Genomic DNA, 16281 nt, shown 5'->3' on the forward strand with positions numbered 1-16281 from the left:
GGAGAAGAACAGAGAGAGTGAGACACAGAATCCCAAGCAGGCTCCAGGCTCTGAGCTGTCATCAGAGAGCCCAATGCAGGGTTCAAATTCATGAGCTGTGAGATCATGACCTGAGCCAAAGTTAGACACCTAATTGACTCAGCACCCCCAGGCACCCCATTAAATGTTCATTTATTTTTGAGAGAGAGAAAGAGAGGTGGGGGTAGAGAGAGAGGGAGATAACAGTCAGCATAGAGCTTGATGCAGGGCTCAGACCTGATCATGACCCGAGCCAAAGTCAGATCATGACCTGAGCCAAAGTCAGACACTGCTCAACCAGCTGAGCCACCCAGGATCCCCTCATTGTTCCCATTTAAAGGAAAGAAGGAGGGAAGGAAGGAAAAAAAGGGGGGGGGGAGGAAGGAAGGAAGGAAGGAAGGAAGGAAGGAAGGAAGGAAGGAAGGCAGGCTCAAAGTGGCTAAGTCACCTGTCTAAGGCCTCAAACCTAAAAGGACTACAACCAGGTTTCAGACCCATGTCTTTATAGCCCCAGAACTCATGCTGATAACCACTAACATTTTTTGATTCCCTCTACTGAATTTTTCCAGGCTACATATTGAAAATTCAGTTATTTCCTGCCCTGTATGTTGCTAGTCACTCCTTCACTGTCTGAAGAGAAATTTCTCACTGTACTGACTCAGATTCAATTCCCCAATTCTCAGAGGGTTTCTAAGTCCCTTAATCTCTTTTAAACCCCCACTTAAAAAAATGGGACAACTCTATTTTCCAGTTAACCTATTTCCCAAGAAGTTAGCTGAAGAAATAATGCATGTTAAGTGAAAAGAGAGGAACTCTATAGATGTAAGTTTATATTATTTATTAGTGTGGTTATTTTTTGCTTTCCTGAATTTTCTTCTCCTTTTCCTATTTCCTTTCCACAAGACAAGCCAGGGGCATGCAGTTTAATCCAGTATAGCTCTGAGTCATCACCAATAGTAGTACCAATAGTATCAGGCCTGTACTCTGGCTTGCCCTTACCCTCCAGTGACATACATACATATATAAGTGTACACACACACACACACACACACACACACACACACACACACACAAGCGAGGACACTGAGGCAATATCACGAGGGTGGGTAACTGAACAGTATGAGGGCCTGAGGCGTAGCTAGGCAAGGCTTAACTTGCAGGTTAATGACTATGGCAGGGTATCTCCAGGAGCAACCTTGGAGGAAGTAAAAAAACCTTGGCCCCTCTGCCTAACACTTTACAAAATGCAGAGATGGCTACCTACCTAGCTTACCATCGGCGTAGCTCAGAATATTGGAAAAAAAATGGCGGACTCATGTTTGGCCTGAATTCAGTTTAACTCTGCTTTCCTGAACTCTCTCAATAATAAAAATAATATTATCCTTACTTTACCGAAAACTGAGGCACAGAGATGTTAACTAACTTGCCCAAGGTCATTCAGCTGGTGATAGCAAGGCCAAGAATCAAATCTGAAAGTCCAGCTCCTATGTGGGTAATTCTTAACAACTGCAAAACATGTGCTTCTGTTCCCTATTAAAATTTGATAAGTCTCCATAAGTCTGTTCTAGTTAACACAACTTCCCTCACTGATCCTTGAAAATTCACCATTAGTCTTTCATCCCTTTGGATTGAAGTGTTAACATGCCTGCTCCATCCTCCTTTAAAATACAAGGTAGTGTAATACTCTGCAGAAAACAGATGATATCCTAACGACCTCAGTTAAGCTGAGTTATGTGCCTCCAACTCTAGTACAGAAAAGCTGGGGTATCCTGCAGAATGACACAGAGTGGAGATCTCAGAACCAAAGAGACTTTTATTTATGTTTTCTCTAGAATTAAATCCACTTGGGATAAGAGATAAAAATTGCATGGGGCGCCTGGGTGGCGCAGTCGGTTAAGCGTCCGACTTCAGCCAGGTCACGATCTCGCGGTCCGTGAGTTCGAGCCCCGCGTCGGGCTCTGGGCTGATGGCTCAGAGCCTGGAGCCTGTTTCTGATTCTATGTCTCCCTCTCTCTCTGCCCCTCCCCCGTTCATGCTCTGTCTCCCTCTGTCCCAAAAATAAATAAACGTTGAAAAAAAAATTAAAAAAAAATTGCTTGAACTACTAATTATGAGGACTCTAAATTCCCATGCAGCAACCCAGCCACATATCTCTCATATCTCTTTGCACTTAGTATAAAAAGCAAAAATAAATGAGTCACCAAAACTTCAGATCATCACTGAAACTCAAATGGATAATTATATTATACTGGCCGCTAATACCATGCTTTATCATTTATAGAGTATATTTATATACATTAGATCATTTAATTTCCACAGAAAGAAGGAAGGAAACTAACACTGACTGAGCAAATAACCATTGTGTGGCAGGCGAACATGATAAGTTTTTATCTGTGTTTTCTTGTGTACTCCTCACAGAACCCAGAGGGACTGGTGGAATTTTCCTTTGTTTATAGTTAAGTAAACTGAGGTGTAGGGTGATTCAGTGAAATTCCCAACATCAGACAGCTAGAGGGGAGCAAAGCTGGAATTCAAACCCAGGTCCTTTGACTCCAAATCTCTTGCTTTTGTACATTAGTTCATGATGCCACAAATCCCACGGGCTCACAGTGAGCATTTACAAAACTAACTGCTTTATTTATATAAATGCTCTCTGGAGATTGCATGAAAAATGGAGTCATTAGCTCAGATCTCAAATGTGGTTTAGTCAATGTGCCCTATGCCATATAACCATACATACTTAATTCACTGATTCACTCCATGTGGTGCTATTCCTGGAAAGATCCATGTGGATACCATCTGCTCCTTTTTGCTAAGCTACCAAAGAGCTATAGTCTTAGCAGCACAGTTATATTTTCAACACATAGATACCAGAATTCTAAGCAAGCTGTTAATCTGGTTCATCAGGCTAAGGTGGGGCTAATTTCTTCTGTAGCACATGGATCAAGGTCTTGCATACAGTAGGTGATCAATAAATGGATACTATTTACTCCCTTCCCTCTCCTTTCTTTCCATCAAGCCAAGATTCTCACTACTTCAAGCACACACCTTGCTTAGGTCTACCATAAGATACTGTTTACATTTCTTCCTTCTCTTATGTCATGAATCAATCATGGTTCCCTCTTATATTTATCTAACCAAATTATATCTATCCTTCAAGGACAGTCTAAAGCCCCCTAGACTCTCTATGAAAGTTTCCTCAATCTTGACTGCAGGTTTCAATCTATCTCCATTCTGCACGCCCCCCCCCCCCATTTTAAAGCATTCATTAGTTTTTACTTCAGTTTACACTGAATTATAAATGTTAAAGGAACTATGTGAAAGCACTAAACCCTGACATTCTTTTTTTTTTTTTAATGTTTTATTATTTTTAAGAGAGAGAGAGAGAATGTGAGAGGGGTACGGCCAGTGATAGAGGAGGACAGAAAATCCAAAGCAGGCTCTGCGCTGACAGCAGCAAGTTGGATTTGGGGCTCAAACTCATAAACCATGAGAGCATGACTTGAGTCAGAGCTGAACGCTCACCAAACTGAGCCACCCAGGCGCCCCTAAACCCTGATGTTCTTAATGAATATTAAGATGCGATATTTTCATCTCCTTGCTGAAACTGCAATTGTTTTGAGGAAAGGACTCTTATTTCATTTCTTTACCAGCCTCTTCCACCTACATTCCAATCAATGTTTTACATACAATATACTCAAAGATGTTTGTTAATGGGCACTTAGACCTTTGAAACTAGAGTTGCAGTAACAAGAGACAGGACTCATGAGAAACCCTGAGGTAAGAGATTATGTAAAATGGGTGGAAAGGGGTAACTGCACAAAGCCCACTGGTGACTACTCTTGTACCACACTGATGGTGTGAATATGAGCATCTGGAACTTGTCATGCTATAGACTATGTTTTTCGGAAGCACAATATGTAAATTAAGGAAAGTAATAAACAGAAAGACTCTTCTATACCTAACATATGCTGGTCATTTATATTCATTCTTTTCTAATGCTCATAACACACCTATGAGTTACATACTATAATTATGCTCATTATACAGATAAAGAAAGCAAGGCATGAGCCTGTAATGCAATGCATTCAAGGTCACTAGACTAATAGCTAGTGGAGCCAAGACTCATTCTTCTTTTTCTTTTAATTTTAAGTTTTAATTTTAATTCCAGTTAGTTAACATACAGTCATACAGTGTTATATAGTAATTCAACAATTCCACACATACAATTCTCTGTGCTCATCATGACAAGCGCACTTGTGAATCCCCATCACCTATTTCACCTTACTTCCACTCCCCTCCCCTCTGGTGACCATCAATTTGTTCACTATAATTAGTAGCATCTGTTGGGGTACCTGGGGGCTTAGTCAGTTAAGCATCTGACTCTTGATTTTGGCTTCAGGTCCTGATCTCACAATTTTCAAGATCAAGCCCCTTGTCAGGCTCTGTGTTGATAACTCAGAGTCCACTTGAGATTCTCTCTCTCCCTCTGTCTCTGCCCCTCCCCAACTTGCACACATACACGCTCTCTCTCTTTCTCAAAATAAAAATAATAAACTTTAAAAAAGAGCCCATTTCTTGCTTTGTCCCTATCTCTCTTTTTTCCCCTTTGTTTGCTTGTTTTGTTCCTTAAATTCCACATACAAGTGAAATCATATGATATTTGTCTTTGACTTATTTTGCTTAGCATTATACTTTTAGTTCCATCCATGCTATTGCAAATGGAAAGATTCCATTCTTTTTTTATGGCTTAATAATATAGCTGGTATATATATGCCATATCTTCTTTATCTATTCATCAATTGATGGATACTTAGGCTGCCTCCATATATTGACTATTGTAAATAATGCCACTATTAACATAGGGGTGCATGTATCCCTTTGAATTAGTGTTCCAGTATTCTTTGTGTTAAGGTCCAGTAGGACAATTGTTGGATCATAAGGTAGTTCTATTTTTAACTTTTTGAGGAACCTCCATACTATCTTCCACAGTGGCTGCACCAGTTCACATTCTCACCAACAGTGTATGAGTATTCCTTTTTCTCCACATTCCCATCAACACCTCTTGTTTCTTGTGTTTTTGATTCTAGCCATTCTGACAAGTGTGAGGTGATACTTCATTGTAGTTTTAATTTGTATTTCTCTGATGATAAGTGATGATAAACATCTTTTCATGTGTCTGTTAGCTATCTGGATATTTTCTTTGGAGAAATGACTGTTCATGCCTTCTGACCATTTTTAATTGGATTATTTGTTTTGAGGGGTATTGGAGTTGTATCAGTTCCTCATATATTTTGGATAGTAATCCTTTATCGGATTTGCAAATATCTTCTCTTACCCTGTAGGTTGCCTTTTAGTTTTGTTGATTGTTTCCTTTCCTATGCAGAAGCTTTTTATTTTGCTGTAGTCCCATTAGTTCATTTTTGCCTTTGTCTCCCTTGCCTCCAGAGATATACTACAAAGAAGTTGCTATGGCTGATGTCAAAGATGTTACTGCCTGTGCTCTCTTCTAGGATTTTTACGATTTAAGGTCTCACATTTATGTCTTTAATTCATTTTAAATTGATTTTTGTGTATGGTGTAAGAGAGTGGTCCATTTTTTCCAAAAGGTCACTCTTCTTGACTCCAAATCCATGTGTTTGTTGTAATGCCACTCTGTGTTGAGTAAGGAAGGTGGTACTAGAAGTGTTTCATGCTCTAACTTATATCCAACTGTACATTTCAGAAGTTGGAAAGGCAGAAGGAAGCATAGGATTTGATGAAAAGCTAAACACTCAAAGATCATGAAAAAAACAAAAAGGCATTCCAAGAATTTGCTAAATTTTTCAGATGAATATGAAGATCTAGTTCAAAAGATTCACCCAAGGAGTTCCTGGGTGGCTCAGACAGTTAAGCATACAGCTCTTGATTTCGGTTCAGGTCATGATCTCACAGTTTGTGGGTTCGTGACCTGTGTCAGGCTCTGTGTTGACAGCATGGAGATTTTTCTCTCTGCACTCTCTCTCTCTCTCTCTCAAAATAAATAAGCTTAAAAAAAATATTCATCCAAACTAAACATTCACTTGAAGTCTCATGTTTCATCTTAGAAAAGTTCATGTAGTTTTAATATTTTACTTCATAACTCTCTATTTTTTAAATATAAGAATGTGAAGCAAAGAAGTATCACCAAGCTCTTTCTTCTATCCTTGCCTTTCTCTATTTTCTAAACACCAATTTAGATTTTTGTTTGTTTTAGAGGAAATGTTAGAGAGACAGAGAGAGGAGATATGAGTTTGGTTTACTGTTTTACCATTAGTAGTCTATAATGTGCTCATGTCCATGTTAGATTGGAAGATATTTCAATACTTGCCTCTGAAACAGGGCACTTGGGTTGTGTTGCAGAAAGAACACAGTAGACACATTTTACTTCAATTTCTCTTATTTTCAATTCTGATAACATCTATAAGTCTATCAATTTCCCCTTTACTTATTTTGTCTTCAAAATTAGTATTATATTTGGAATAATTTTCATGGGGGAAAAACACAGAGAAAGAATAGATTTTTAAAAAAGAAGTGAATGGGGACTAGAAAAATAGAAGCTGGCTAACTAATGCTAGCATTTTCTGATGCCAAAGAATATATTCTGCAGATGCGTTTGTATATTGTCATCGACCAGGCAATGAACTCTTTGTTCCACGGCAAAAGCCTACAAATCTCTAGGTCTAAAATGCCAACCAGTTCCTAGCCCCACAGCTGTCCTAGCTTCCCAGAGTGGCAATGGCTATGTCACTCTTGGTTTCTCAGTTTTTCTATGGCTCCCTTACCCCCAGTTATTCTGTAAAGCAAGGGTTTTGCTTGCCAGTTTACCTCCTTCTGGGATCTGGATAATGCTACAGTTGTTTCAGAGTGAACATGGAGGAATGTTATCTGGTAATGTGGGCTAGAGGAGAGAGAGGGAAACAGAGAGAAAAATAAAAGTAAGAGAAATAAGGCATAGAGCAGGTTGTTTTATGGTGTATGAGGACTCTGTCACCAAGTGGAGAATAAAATGGTGGTTCCCAGGCTGACTCTCCTCTTTATTCCCAGACCACTTTATCCATGAAATTGTAAACTAAGACACTCTAGAACTTCATTTGTTTTATAAAAGGTTTCCTTAACCAACTGAAAAAGTAATGGTAACTTCCTTATGAATATAATGTTTGCAACCTTGCAATTTATGACCCCCCCCCCTTGCCCACTCTAACTCAACAAAAACATTTGCATGGTATGTTTTTAAGTTATAGGATGAGCATCTGCTAGTCTTGTACTTGGAGTCAGCAGATGAGGTGCCTAGGGCTGTTGTGTCACTGTAGAACTTGGTCAGATCACTTAACTCTTTAAATTATGTCTAAGGTTATATCCAGCTATAAATAAGGATTGGATAATTCCTGATTTTAATATTAACCTAACTTTGAATATCAAAAGAAGAGTAATAAAAGCAGTTTAGGGTTTGGGTCATCTGACTGAGATTTAATAACTTTCCTCTCACCTATAGTATGATTTTAGCCAATTCATTTAACCTCTCTCAAATGTTCTAATCATATATAAATGGAGATTGTAACTTATTATTTATCTACCTAATGTGTTTCTTTGAGAAGAAAATGGGATCACATATAAAAACCCTATGCAATTTGTAAAAGGATTTATTAAGAAAATATTAAAACTCAGCAACATTAATAATGGCAACCCTGCTTTGATTAGACATCGTGCTAAGGGTTTAACTCACATTATCTCATTTGAACCACAAAAAAGCTTTAAAAGGTCTGTAGAATATCTAATTTTACAGAGGATGAATCTGAGGTCAAAAGTTAAGCCAGGACTCCAAACCTAGGTTTTTCAAAGTAGCTAAGAGTCTGAATTTCAACAAAACTGCACTAGATTGAGCTTCTAGTCCTACTAGGTTAGGTCTTACTGCTTAGTCACTTCTGATTCCAGCCATTTCAACTCTTTCACTTTTAACTTCCTTATAAATAATATGGAGATGTTAACATCTGTCTTGCCTACCTTGCTAAGGTATAAAGACCAAGAATATAATTTGCAATGCTTTGAAAATTACAACAAGATAGAGCAATATAAGGAAGATAGTAGTAGCAGAGTAACAGGAGTTTCAGCAGCAGCAAGAGTAAAAGCAGTATATTTTCAAGATAAAAATTAGTAACTCCTTTGTTGTTAAGCATCTCCCTAAGTAAAAATATCTAAATGAAGTTTAAAGAAGTACAACATATTTAGTATTAGCTCATTAAAGTTTTCAAGAATTCGATATGTGTGTGTTTTAATTTTGTTTTGCTACTTGGAGGAGGACTGCTATTATTAGCTCTGAACAAATGCCTAGTTTCCTATTCTGTAACAAAAATGTTTTGGGTCCTATTTTTGCAATTTCTGGAGTGGGTGAGGAAAGTGGGAGTGGCAGAGGATGGGCTTTATATTGTTGTACAGTAACATATCTGCACTGATACTCATTGTGATGAATCCACATAAACATTTTACAATCAGCAACAATGGGATAATGAGAAAGCATCCTGTACCTGGCATTACTTTTTCATGAACTCAAAATGCCTATGCACAGGAATCACAAGGCCAGCAGTCAAAGAAAATGCAAATAGCATAAAAGAGGAGGATAAAAAGATAGCAAGTTCTTGCCTTTTGTTCAAAAACAAAAGTGGCTATTCTATTCCATTTTACCAGAAATCTGCAAATGTTCGTGCAGTCCCAGGTTGTTGCAATTATCCAGGTCGCTTCTGATGTAGTTATTTTCCCTCCCTTAGGTTGAATATCTCTATAGATTAAGTTTCATCTTTGTTCCTTTACTAATAGGAATTCCATTAATAGCCTTGTTCATATTCTTCAGGAGGAAATAGACTAAAAACTGGGGTATTACTAGACAGAAATGTGAAGTGAGGCTAAGAGGAATGAAATAGAGAAATGAATCCGACATGATTGAGGATGATGAGTCAAGCAATATTTAGAATCCAGAAAGGACAAAACACACTTGGAACACCATGAACTAGGACTGAAACTCATCATTGAGCAAATCCTATTTAGATCTGACCTAAGCTTATGATGGCTCAAAGTCAACATCCAGGGACCAGAGGCAAGGTCTGTAGAAGTGATACTGGAACCAAAAAGATAGGCTTTGAGGAGGTATTTCAGACAAGAAGGATTATTCTATTGTTATTATCCCATTGCTGCTAGGTTGTCACATTTTAAGTATTAATAAGCGCTTACAGATTTATTTAACAAACATCATAGTTAAGGCACTGTACTTGGAGCTGCAGAAAGTAGGAAGAAGAAGCACGTGGTTTTGCTCTATAAGGAGTTTATGGTGTCATGTAAAAATAAGAGAAATCCCTCAAATTTCTGTAATACAAAGCAGAACAATATCACAAGAGAAATAGGAGCAAAGTACCATGGTGGGTGAGGAGATGGGATTAGGTTGAGAAGGCCTGGGTTCTCTCCTAGTCTTACCACCTATAGGATCTTAAACAAGATACCTGACCCCACTGATCTAAAATGGAGGTGATAATATTAGGATCATTTCATGTTGGTATTGTGATGATTCAATAACAAAGAATAGATTAAATCAGTGTATGAGTACATTCTCTACTCTTATTTTTCTTCAGGGAGTGTATTATCAGGGTTGAAATAATAAGGGAGAAGGCATATAATCCGGTTATAAGATATGAGAGAAGTCTTGTGGAAGGTCATGTAAGTTAAGTCTTGAATGATGGAACTTCACCTTTCAAGCCCAGTGTACTCAGCTGATTTGCTCGCCTTCCCTCCAGTTCTTGTCCTGTCCTTTCTTGTACGGCTGGATCCTGTCCCTGGAACACTAGCCACTAACTGGTCCTTGTCTTAGCTAAGGTTCTTTGGTTGCAGGGAATAGAAAGCCACATACAGTAGCTTAAGCAAAATCTGAACTATTAGGTTGAAAGGGCAGGAAGCACAGCAGGTTAGCCATCTGATGAACAGGAACTAAGAACTGGGAATTCTGAGGGACCCAGGAAGCCACAGGCAAGTCTCTGCCAGCTTCTCTCTGTTCCTGTCAGGCTCATCTCTTTCAGCATCTTTCTTAGGGACCATATGGTTTCTCATCTCCTTTTCTCTTTCTATCTTTGTTTCATTCTATTATACCTGTGCATAAGCTTTCTCTGCTTCTCTAGGCACATGTTCTCACTTGCAGGCACAGATAGGTGTTAACCTGTAGTCTAGGCCACAGGTAGCAGCGGTAATGAAGCCAGGTGTCTAAAAGTTATCTCTTTTTCCACTGGAGATTCTCTTCAGACTCCAGTGCCTTAGTATGAGCCTGACTTAATCACTGATTCTTCTCTGATTGACTTGAAGGATTCCTGACTTTAAACAAATGACCCAACTCTTACCCTTTTTGTTTCTGACCTTGCTGTCACTGATGCTCAAAGAGGAAGATCAGGGCTTGGGAAAGTTGATAACTATCCCTCTCTTCATACTGCTTTTTTATGCCTTGGGGCCTTTGTACCTACTGTTTCATCCTTTCTTATCTCCTTCTCTTGTTTTAAAACCATCTCAAGACCTCTCTCTTCTTTGCAATCATCCTTCATCTTTCCCCTCCATTCCAGGCAGATGGATCACTCCCACCTTCCTACATCTACTGTGGTCTGTACATCCCCAGATTGCTGCTTCTACTGCAACTGTTTTAGTCTCAGTGGTTTTCTCCTTATTCTAGTGAACCCATTACGAAAATTAGTTCTGGAGCCACATAACTAGTTTAAAGGTCTGGTCTTTCCATTCACTAGCTATGTGATTATGGGAAAGTCACTTAATAGCTGTAAACTTTGTAAAATGGAGAGGATAGTGCCCATATCAGAGAGCTGTTGACAGAATTTAGTGAAATAATATGTGGTGTGCTTAGAACAGTACCCAACATAAAAGAGGTACTCAATACATATGGTCACTTTTACACTACAAGTACCAATCTCAGGTACCATGTGTCAGACAGGACATACTAATTTTTTGCTAGGGAAATTAACATGTATATTAAGACTATGATATGCTTAGGAAAGAATATTTTATTCCATTTGCCTTATATGTAGAGGTTTTGCAAAAATATCTGCAGTTGCTATACTGGTAATAGTTGTGTATCTGTGTGCACATATGTGCAATACTCAATTGCAAGTGTGAGAAATGCTATGAACCACACAGGATAGCATTAAAGTGTACAATACAGATATATACATAATTGTTTAGTTCATGTTTGTCTCCTCCCCTAAGAATGTAAGTGCCTCAGGGCAGACTTAAGCTTGTCCTATTTATTGCTATATGCTCAGCCCTATTACATAATTTTCCGATAAGGTAGTTAATAAATATTGGTTGAATGAATGATCAGGTGAAAAAATGAACCATGTTTATGCAATTAGTAAGTGCTTTTATTGTTCCCTCCACTTCAATGTCCTCTTCCTCCGTCATCACTGCATGTCTATATTCTACTTAACCTTCAAAATCTAGCTGATACCCTTCTGTGAAACTCGCCCCTTTCCTTAATTCTTAGGGTAATTCATGGGTACTTAGGACACTCAACACTTAGTATCCGGTGTTAGAATCATCTGTGTATCCATTTGAAAATATTTCTCATGAGCAAAATTCCATGTAGGTTTCATCAGGGTTCTCCTAATTGAATCATTTCAGCATCTCTCCCACTGCTTGGTAAGCTGCATGACATTCACATTAGACAAAATTCAAACCTGGTGACTAGTAGTAGAAAGAAAACCAACTTTGTACATTGCAGCAAGAAACAGTGGGGCACCTTTTGGGCAAGGGATAATGAAGTGTCTCTTCCAAAGTGACTGGGTGTCATAAAAGTTAAAGTGCACATTCAGGTCTTTATCCTGTGCCTAGGACCATGACGAAACATAGTAGGATCTCAATAAAATATGAGTGAAGTGAATGAACTAACAGTGAATGGAAACACAGGTCAGTCTCTATGAAAAGAACTACTAATCATGGGACTGTTTTTATAAGCATATCCATTCATTTGAATAACAAAACAGCAAAACCTTGATTTGCCTGAACCCCAAAGATACTGAATGTCTATAAAGATGCACTTATAGTTCCAATGATGGAACCAATTTATGGGACTCAAATGAGAGCTTTTTATCCTTCAGCCATCTAATAAATACTTACAACTTACATTGGCTGGCACTTATGCTAAAGATACAGGGAATTCTGTGTTGCTCTTTTATACCCAGGGTTCTTGGGTCAAGTAGAAGAACTCCCCTAAGATTCCAGATTTGATCTCCACCTCACCATTACAAGGCATGATCTATTATGTGAGACCAAAAAGTTGAGCTGTGAAAAACTTCATAGGTTGGCTTCCCTGTTTGTGTAGTCCATTTGGGACAGTTACACTATCCAGGTATCAGCTGCTTTAGGTTTCTTTCACCAAGATAAACTTTAGGCTGAATGGGCAGATTCTCTGGGGTTGATTATATTATAACTTGAGGCTGTATGTCAGGTTTATTATTAGTTCATAGAAGTGCAGTGACTGAAAAACTCTTTGCTTTCTATAGCTTATTGTGTGTCTGAGAAATTGTACAGACATTCTAGGTAGCTCTGAACTCTAATGATGTGCTAGCAATACACATTTATAGGACATAGGACACGTACAAACAACATTTACCTGCGAGTGAAACACCAGGTCAGGTTTCCTAAGATAGCTATATAGTATGTGCCTATATTTCCTATACATTATTCATTTCCAGTATTTTATTTTAAAAGAAAATCAGGTTTATTTTAAAGGAGGTAATTGATTAAATCAATATAGGTTGTCATTTCCTGAATAGGTTTAAAACATCATGGCCAATATAGGTATTTTTAGAATTTATTTGTATATTCGAAATAATGAAGGGCCAGAATGCCATATATCCATGTATGTACATGTGTGTGTAAATATGTGTGTATCTTTGTATGTATGAAATACATTATTACTGTGCTTAAACAGTGCATAAAGTATGAAATAAATAAAGACCTTTTTCTGAGATCTAAATTACATGTTCTGATAAAAAATTGAGGCTCAATTTAAACAGATTTACCTCCAGCTGATAGTAATATTTTAATAGCCATGTTTTCTAAAAGTAATCCTCATAAAATTATGATATAATGATATATTTAATGTAAGACTCGGAAAAAAATTGAGAATATTTGAGAGATTGGCAAATTCTTAATGTCTTCTAAAAGGACTTAGAGGACTCAAAATGAAGCTAACCTGAAAAAAAAAAAAAACCTGGTAATTTCTGTGTATGGTGCAGTGGAGGGAATTGGGAACAGACATTAGAATGGAAGAAAGAGTGGCCCATGGACTATGGAAACTAAATCCAAGGCTATTTTTTTCCAATAAGGGTATATCCCCTACATCAAAACACTGCCACTCCCAACATAACCCCATTTTGATGCTTTAGTCAAGTTTTAATGTTTTCTCCAGATAGTTGTAAATAGAGATAATTTTATGAGGTCAGCATAGACAAAGCTGTTGATGAAAACTGCCATGTACTAACTGGAAATGCTAGAATTGGAGATTTGCTATTTGGTTTCATTTCTTAAGTGCTCAACAAGCACTCTTTGCTGTGCTACACACTTGTAGAACCTGGAGATAGATGCATCCTATATTCAGGGAGTTCAAGACAGGACAATAAGAAAACAAACAAATAAGTGTTAGTTTCTTCCTTAAACTTACTTTAATTTTCTCTTTCACTCCAATAAATGACAATATAAGAGACAGAGAAGAAAACACATGCAACAAAATATGTTAGGTGATAAATGGGAGGTGCATGCAAGCAGCAGAAAAGGGAGAAAATAACTGCCTGGCCAGAGAAAGCTCCAAAACGAGGTGATACTAGCTTCACAAAGAGTATCATATTCTCCCTGATAAAACAAAGGAAGAAAAGCTTAATAAAGACAGGAGAAGCAAACTATACACATCAAGTCTCAGTTCAATGTAGAATCATTATAACTTATTCCATTGTGGAGAGATTTTCACCATTAAATTCCTTGCAAAAATTATGTTTTATGTCTTTAACTATCAAGATCAATTTACAGAGGTCCAACTAGAAAATAGTACTCCGTGAGAAGAACTTTAAAGGTATCACAGTCTTTGAAACATTTAGGTGATTCCCAAGTTACAGACAAAAATACAATATCACCTAACTTCAGTCAGTTGAAAATAACTTGAACTTCAAAGAAGATTTATTCCAACTATTGACAGAGGTATGTCTCTTGAGTTTCTACATCAGAAATAATGTTTTTCATAAGCTACTCCACGTACATTTTTATCAGAGACTAATTGTTAAGAGTTTCTTTTATTCTTAATTCTTTTATTCTTGATCCTTCAAAACAGATTCAATTAAAGAATCAAATGTTTTAAAACTCTTATTCCACCTCATCTCAGCCTATCTAATGTAGCCACCCTCATTCTTCCTGTTAAATAATTATAAGCACAAACATTATTTCTGTAATATATAGCACAATGACACTGACTTATTAATTCATTTTATATATCTATATACTTCTACCAGCTACATTTACAAATTTCTAAAGAGTGCATCACTGCTTTACTAAAGGAACAGTCACGCTTTCAAGAGAGATTTTATGGTGGATTTCATTTGAATAAATAACCAAAATGTAAGAACTAACTTTTGGAATCTTGATCTATGTATCAAACCCACTGCAAAAAGATATTCAAGCCATTCTAAGGAGTTCTGAGAGAATAAGCCAAGAAACACATACTGCAAGTTGTATCAAATATTAATATGAGAAATATCAATCTTGCTCCCTTTCTTTAGTACATGTTACTTGTTAGACACTACTATTTTCAAGAGGATGAGTTTGCTTGGACCACTATTTACTCTTTCTCATTGATCAACGTCTGGCCATATTAAGAATTCAGACTTCATACAGAGCAAGACAGAGATATATTTATCCCAAACAAAAGCTACAGAGAAGATACCACATCTTTAAATGCATATAATACATGCCATTTATCTACAGCTATAAAAGGAAAAAGAAGAAGAAAAAAAATTTAGGAAAATAAAAGGAAATTTTCCTTACCGGAATGAATGCATGTTGCATAGCTTGCTCACATTGTTTTAAGGAAGCAATAGTATCCCACAAAAGCTGATAATTTTCAGCCCGGGAAGCACTTGGCCGTTGCATAGCGAAAGCTAGTAACACTCAAACTGAGCTCAAAGAACCCAGTTGAAGAAGGAAAAAACCCTGCAGATCTGTTACATAAACTTCTTAATTAGATCTGCTACACAAACTGCTATCTTAAGACTTAAAAAAAAAAGTTAATCAGAACATTTCTTTCGGGGGATAACTGGGCATGACTTGAACAGAGACAGATGTTTTCATTGGGAAGGATTTTCGTTCCCACACTTGTGAAAAGCAATCCCATCAATGTTCCCCTGTCTTCACACGGGTCTGGCGAAACTGCACATACCATAAGTGTGTGGGGGGAAAGAAGTAGGAGGGAAGGAGATGTGAAAAAATTTCTACCAGAAGATTTGGGTGGCAGGCCATGAAGGTAAAATTTGAGTAGCTTGTGAAAAGTAGTAAAATTAATGGCAGTGGGTTACATACACCCATGTATGATTATATGCAGGTGTCTATACTTGTCTGCTGTGAGAGAAATGCAACCATATACGTTCATTCTCAAAGTGTCATTTAATATGTCCAACTCTCTTCTCACTTTAGTTAAGAACTAAACATGACATATTTTTTCATCTATGGAGCACCATTGCCTTTATTAACTACAGAGTTGTGTCCCTGGAACTATCCCTAAAGACCAGCCAGAAGGTTCTTAAGTATAAAATGTAGTCAATTATTTATCTTAAAATATAAAAGCAGTTAGAAGACCTTTCTGTTGCTTTATGTAGTAGAGAAAAGTCACATTTGTTTGCTATTCTAAGTAGAATTTTCATAAATAATGCCAGGAGAATTGAGCCTTTAAACAGTCTTGGGACCAGAGAGTTGTCTTCCCAGAATTTGAACATGTTAATTCCAAAGAAATTGGTTGCACACTTTAACAGCAGTAAGGCTAGTATAAAGTACTAAATAAATCTATTACATATTCTAAGGACTTCTTCACCTAATCAGGAGCCCACAAAGTAAAGTGAGGCTCCTCCACTAGCCCCTAGTCTTTGTGGGATTGGTGACTTGGGGGTAATGCATTTTGAAAGAAAAGACTGAGCACTCACAAGTTCCAAAGGAATCTGTACTCTC

The 16281-nt window shown here is 37.5% G+C and overlaps 1 protein-coding gene across 25 annotated transcripts in view; it reads right to left on the reverse strand.

Moving 5' to 3' along the window:
- Positions 1-16281, reverse strand: part of DLG2 (discs large MAGUK scaffold protein 2) — a 2060086-nt gene that overhangs the window by 728228 nt on the left and 1315577 nt on the right. Inside the window, exon 1 of one of the 25 annotated variants that reach the window (XM_086678466.1) lies at positions 15109-15325. The exons of 22 other annotated variants lie outside the window; for them this stretch is intronic. In XM_086678466.1, coding sequence (XP_086534592.1) covers positions 15109-15213 — 105 coding nt within the window. In that variant the 5' untranslated portion in view covers positions 15214-15325. Of the gene's footprint in view, positions 1-15108; positions 15326-16281 lie in introns of those variants that run through there. 2 more of the 25 variants (XM_086678473.1, XM_086678471.1) reach the window with 2 other exon arrangements.

The sequence above is a fragment of the Puma concolor genome, chromosome D1 (assembly GCF_028749965.1).
Source record: "Puma concolor isolate L17-30 chromosome D1, mPumCon1.1.hap2, whole genome shotgun sequence".
Taxonomy (NCBI): Eukaryota; Metazoa; Chordata; class Mammalia; order Carnivora; family Felidae; genus Puma; species Puma concolor.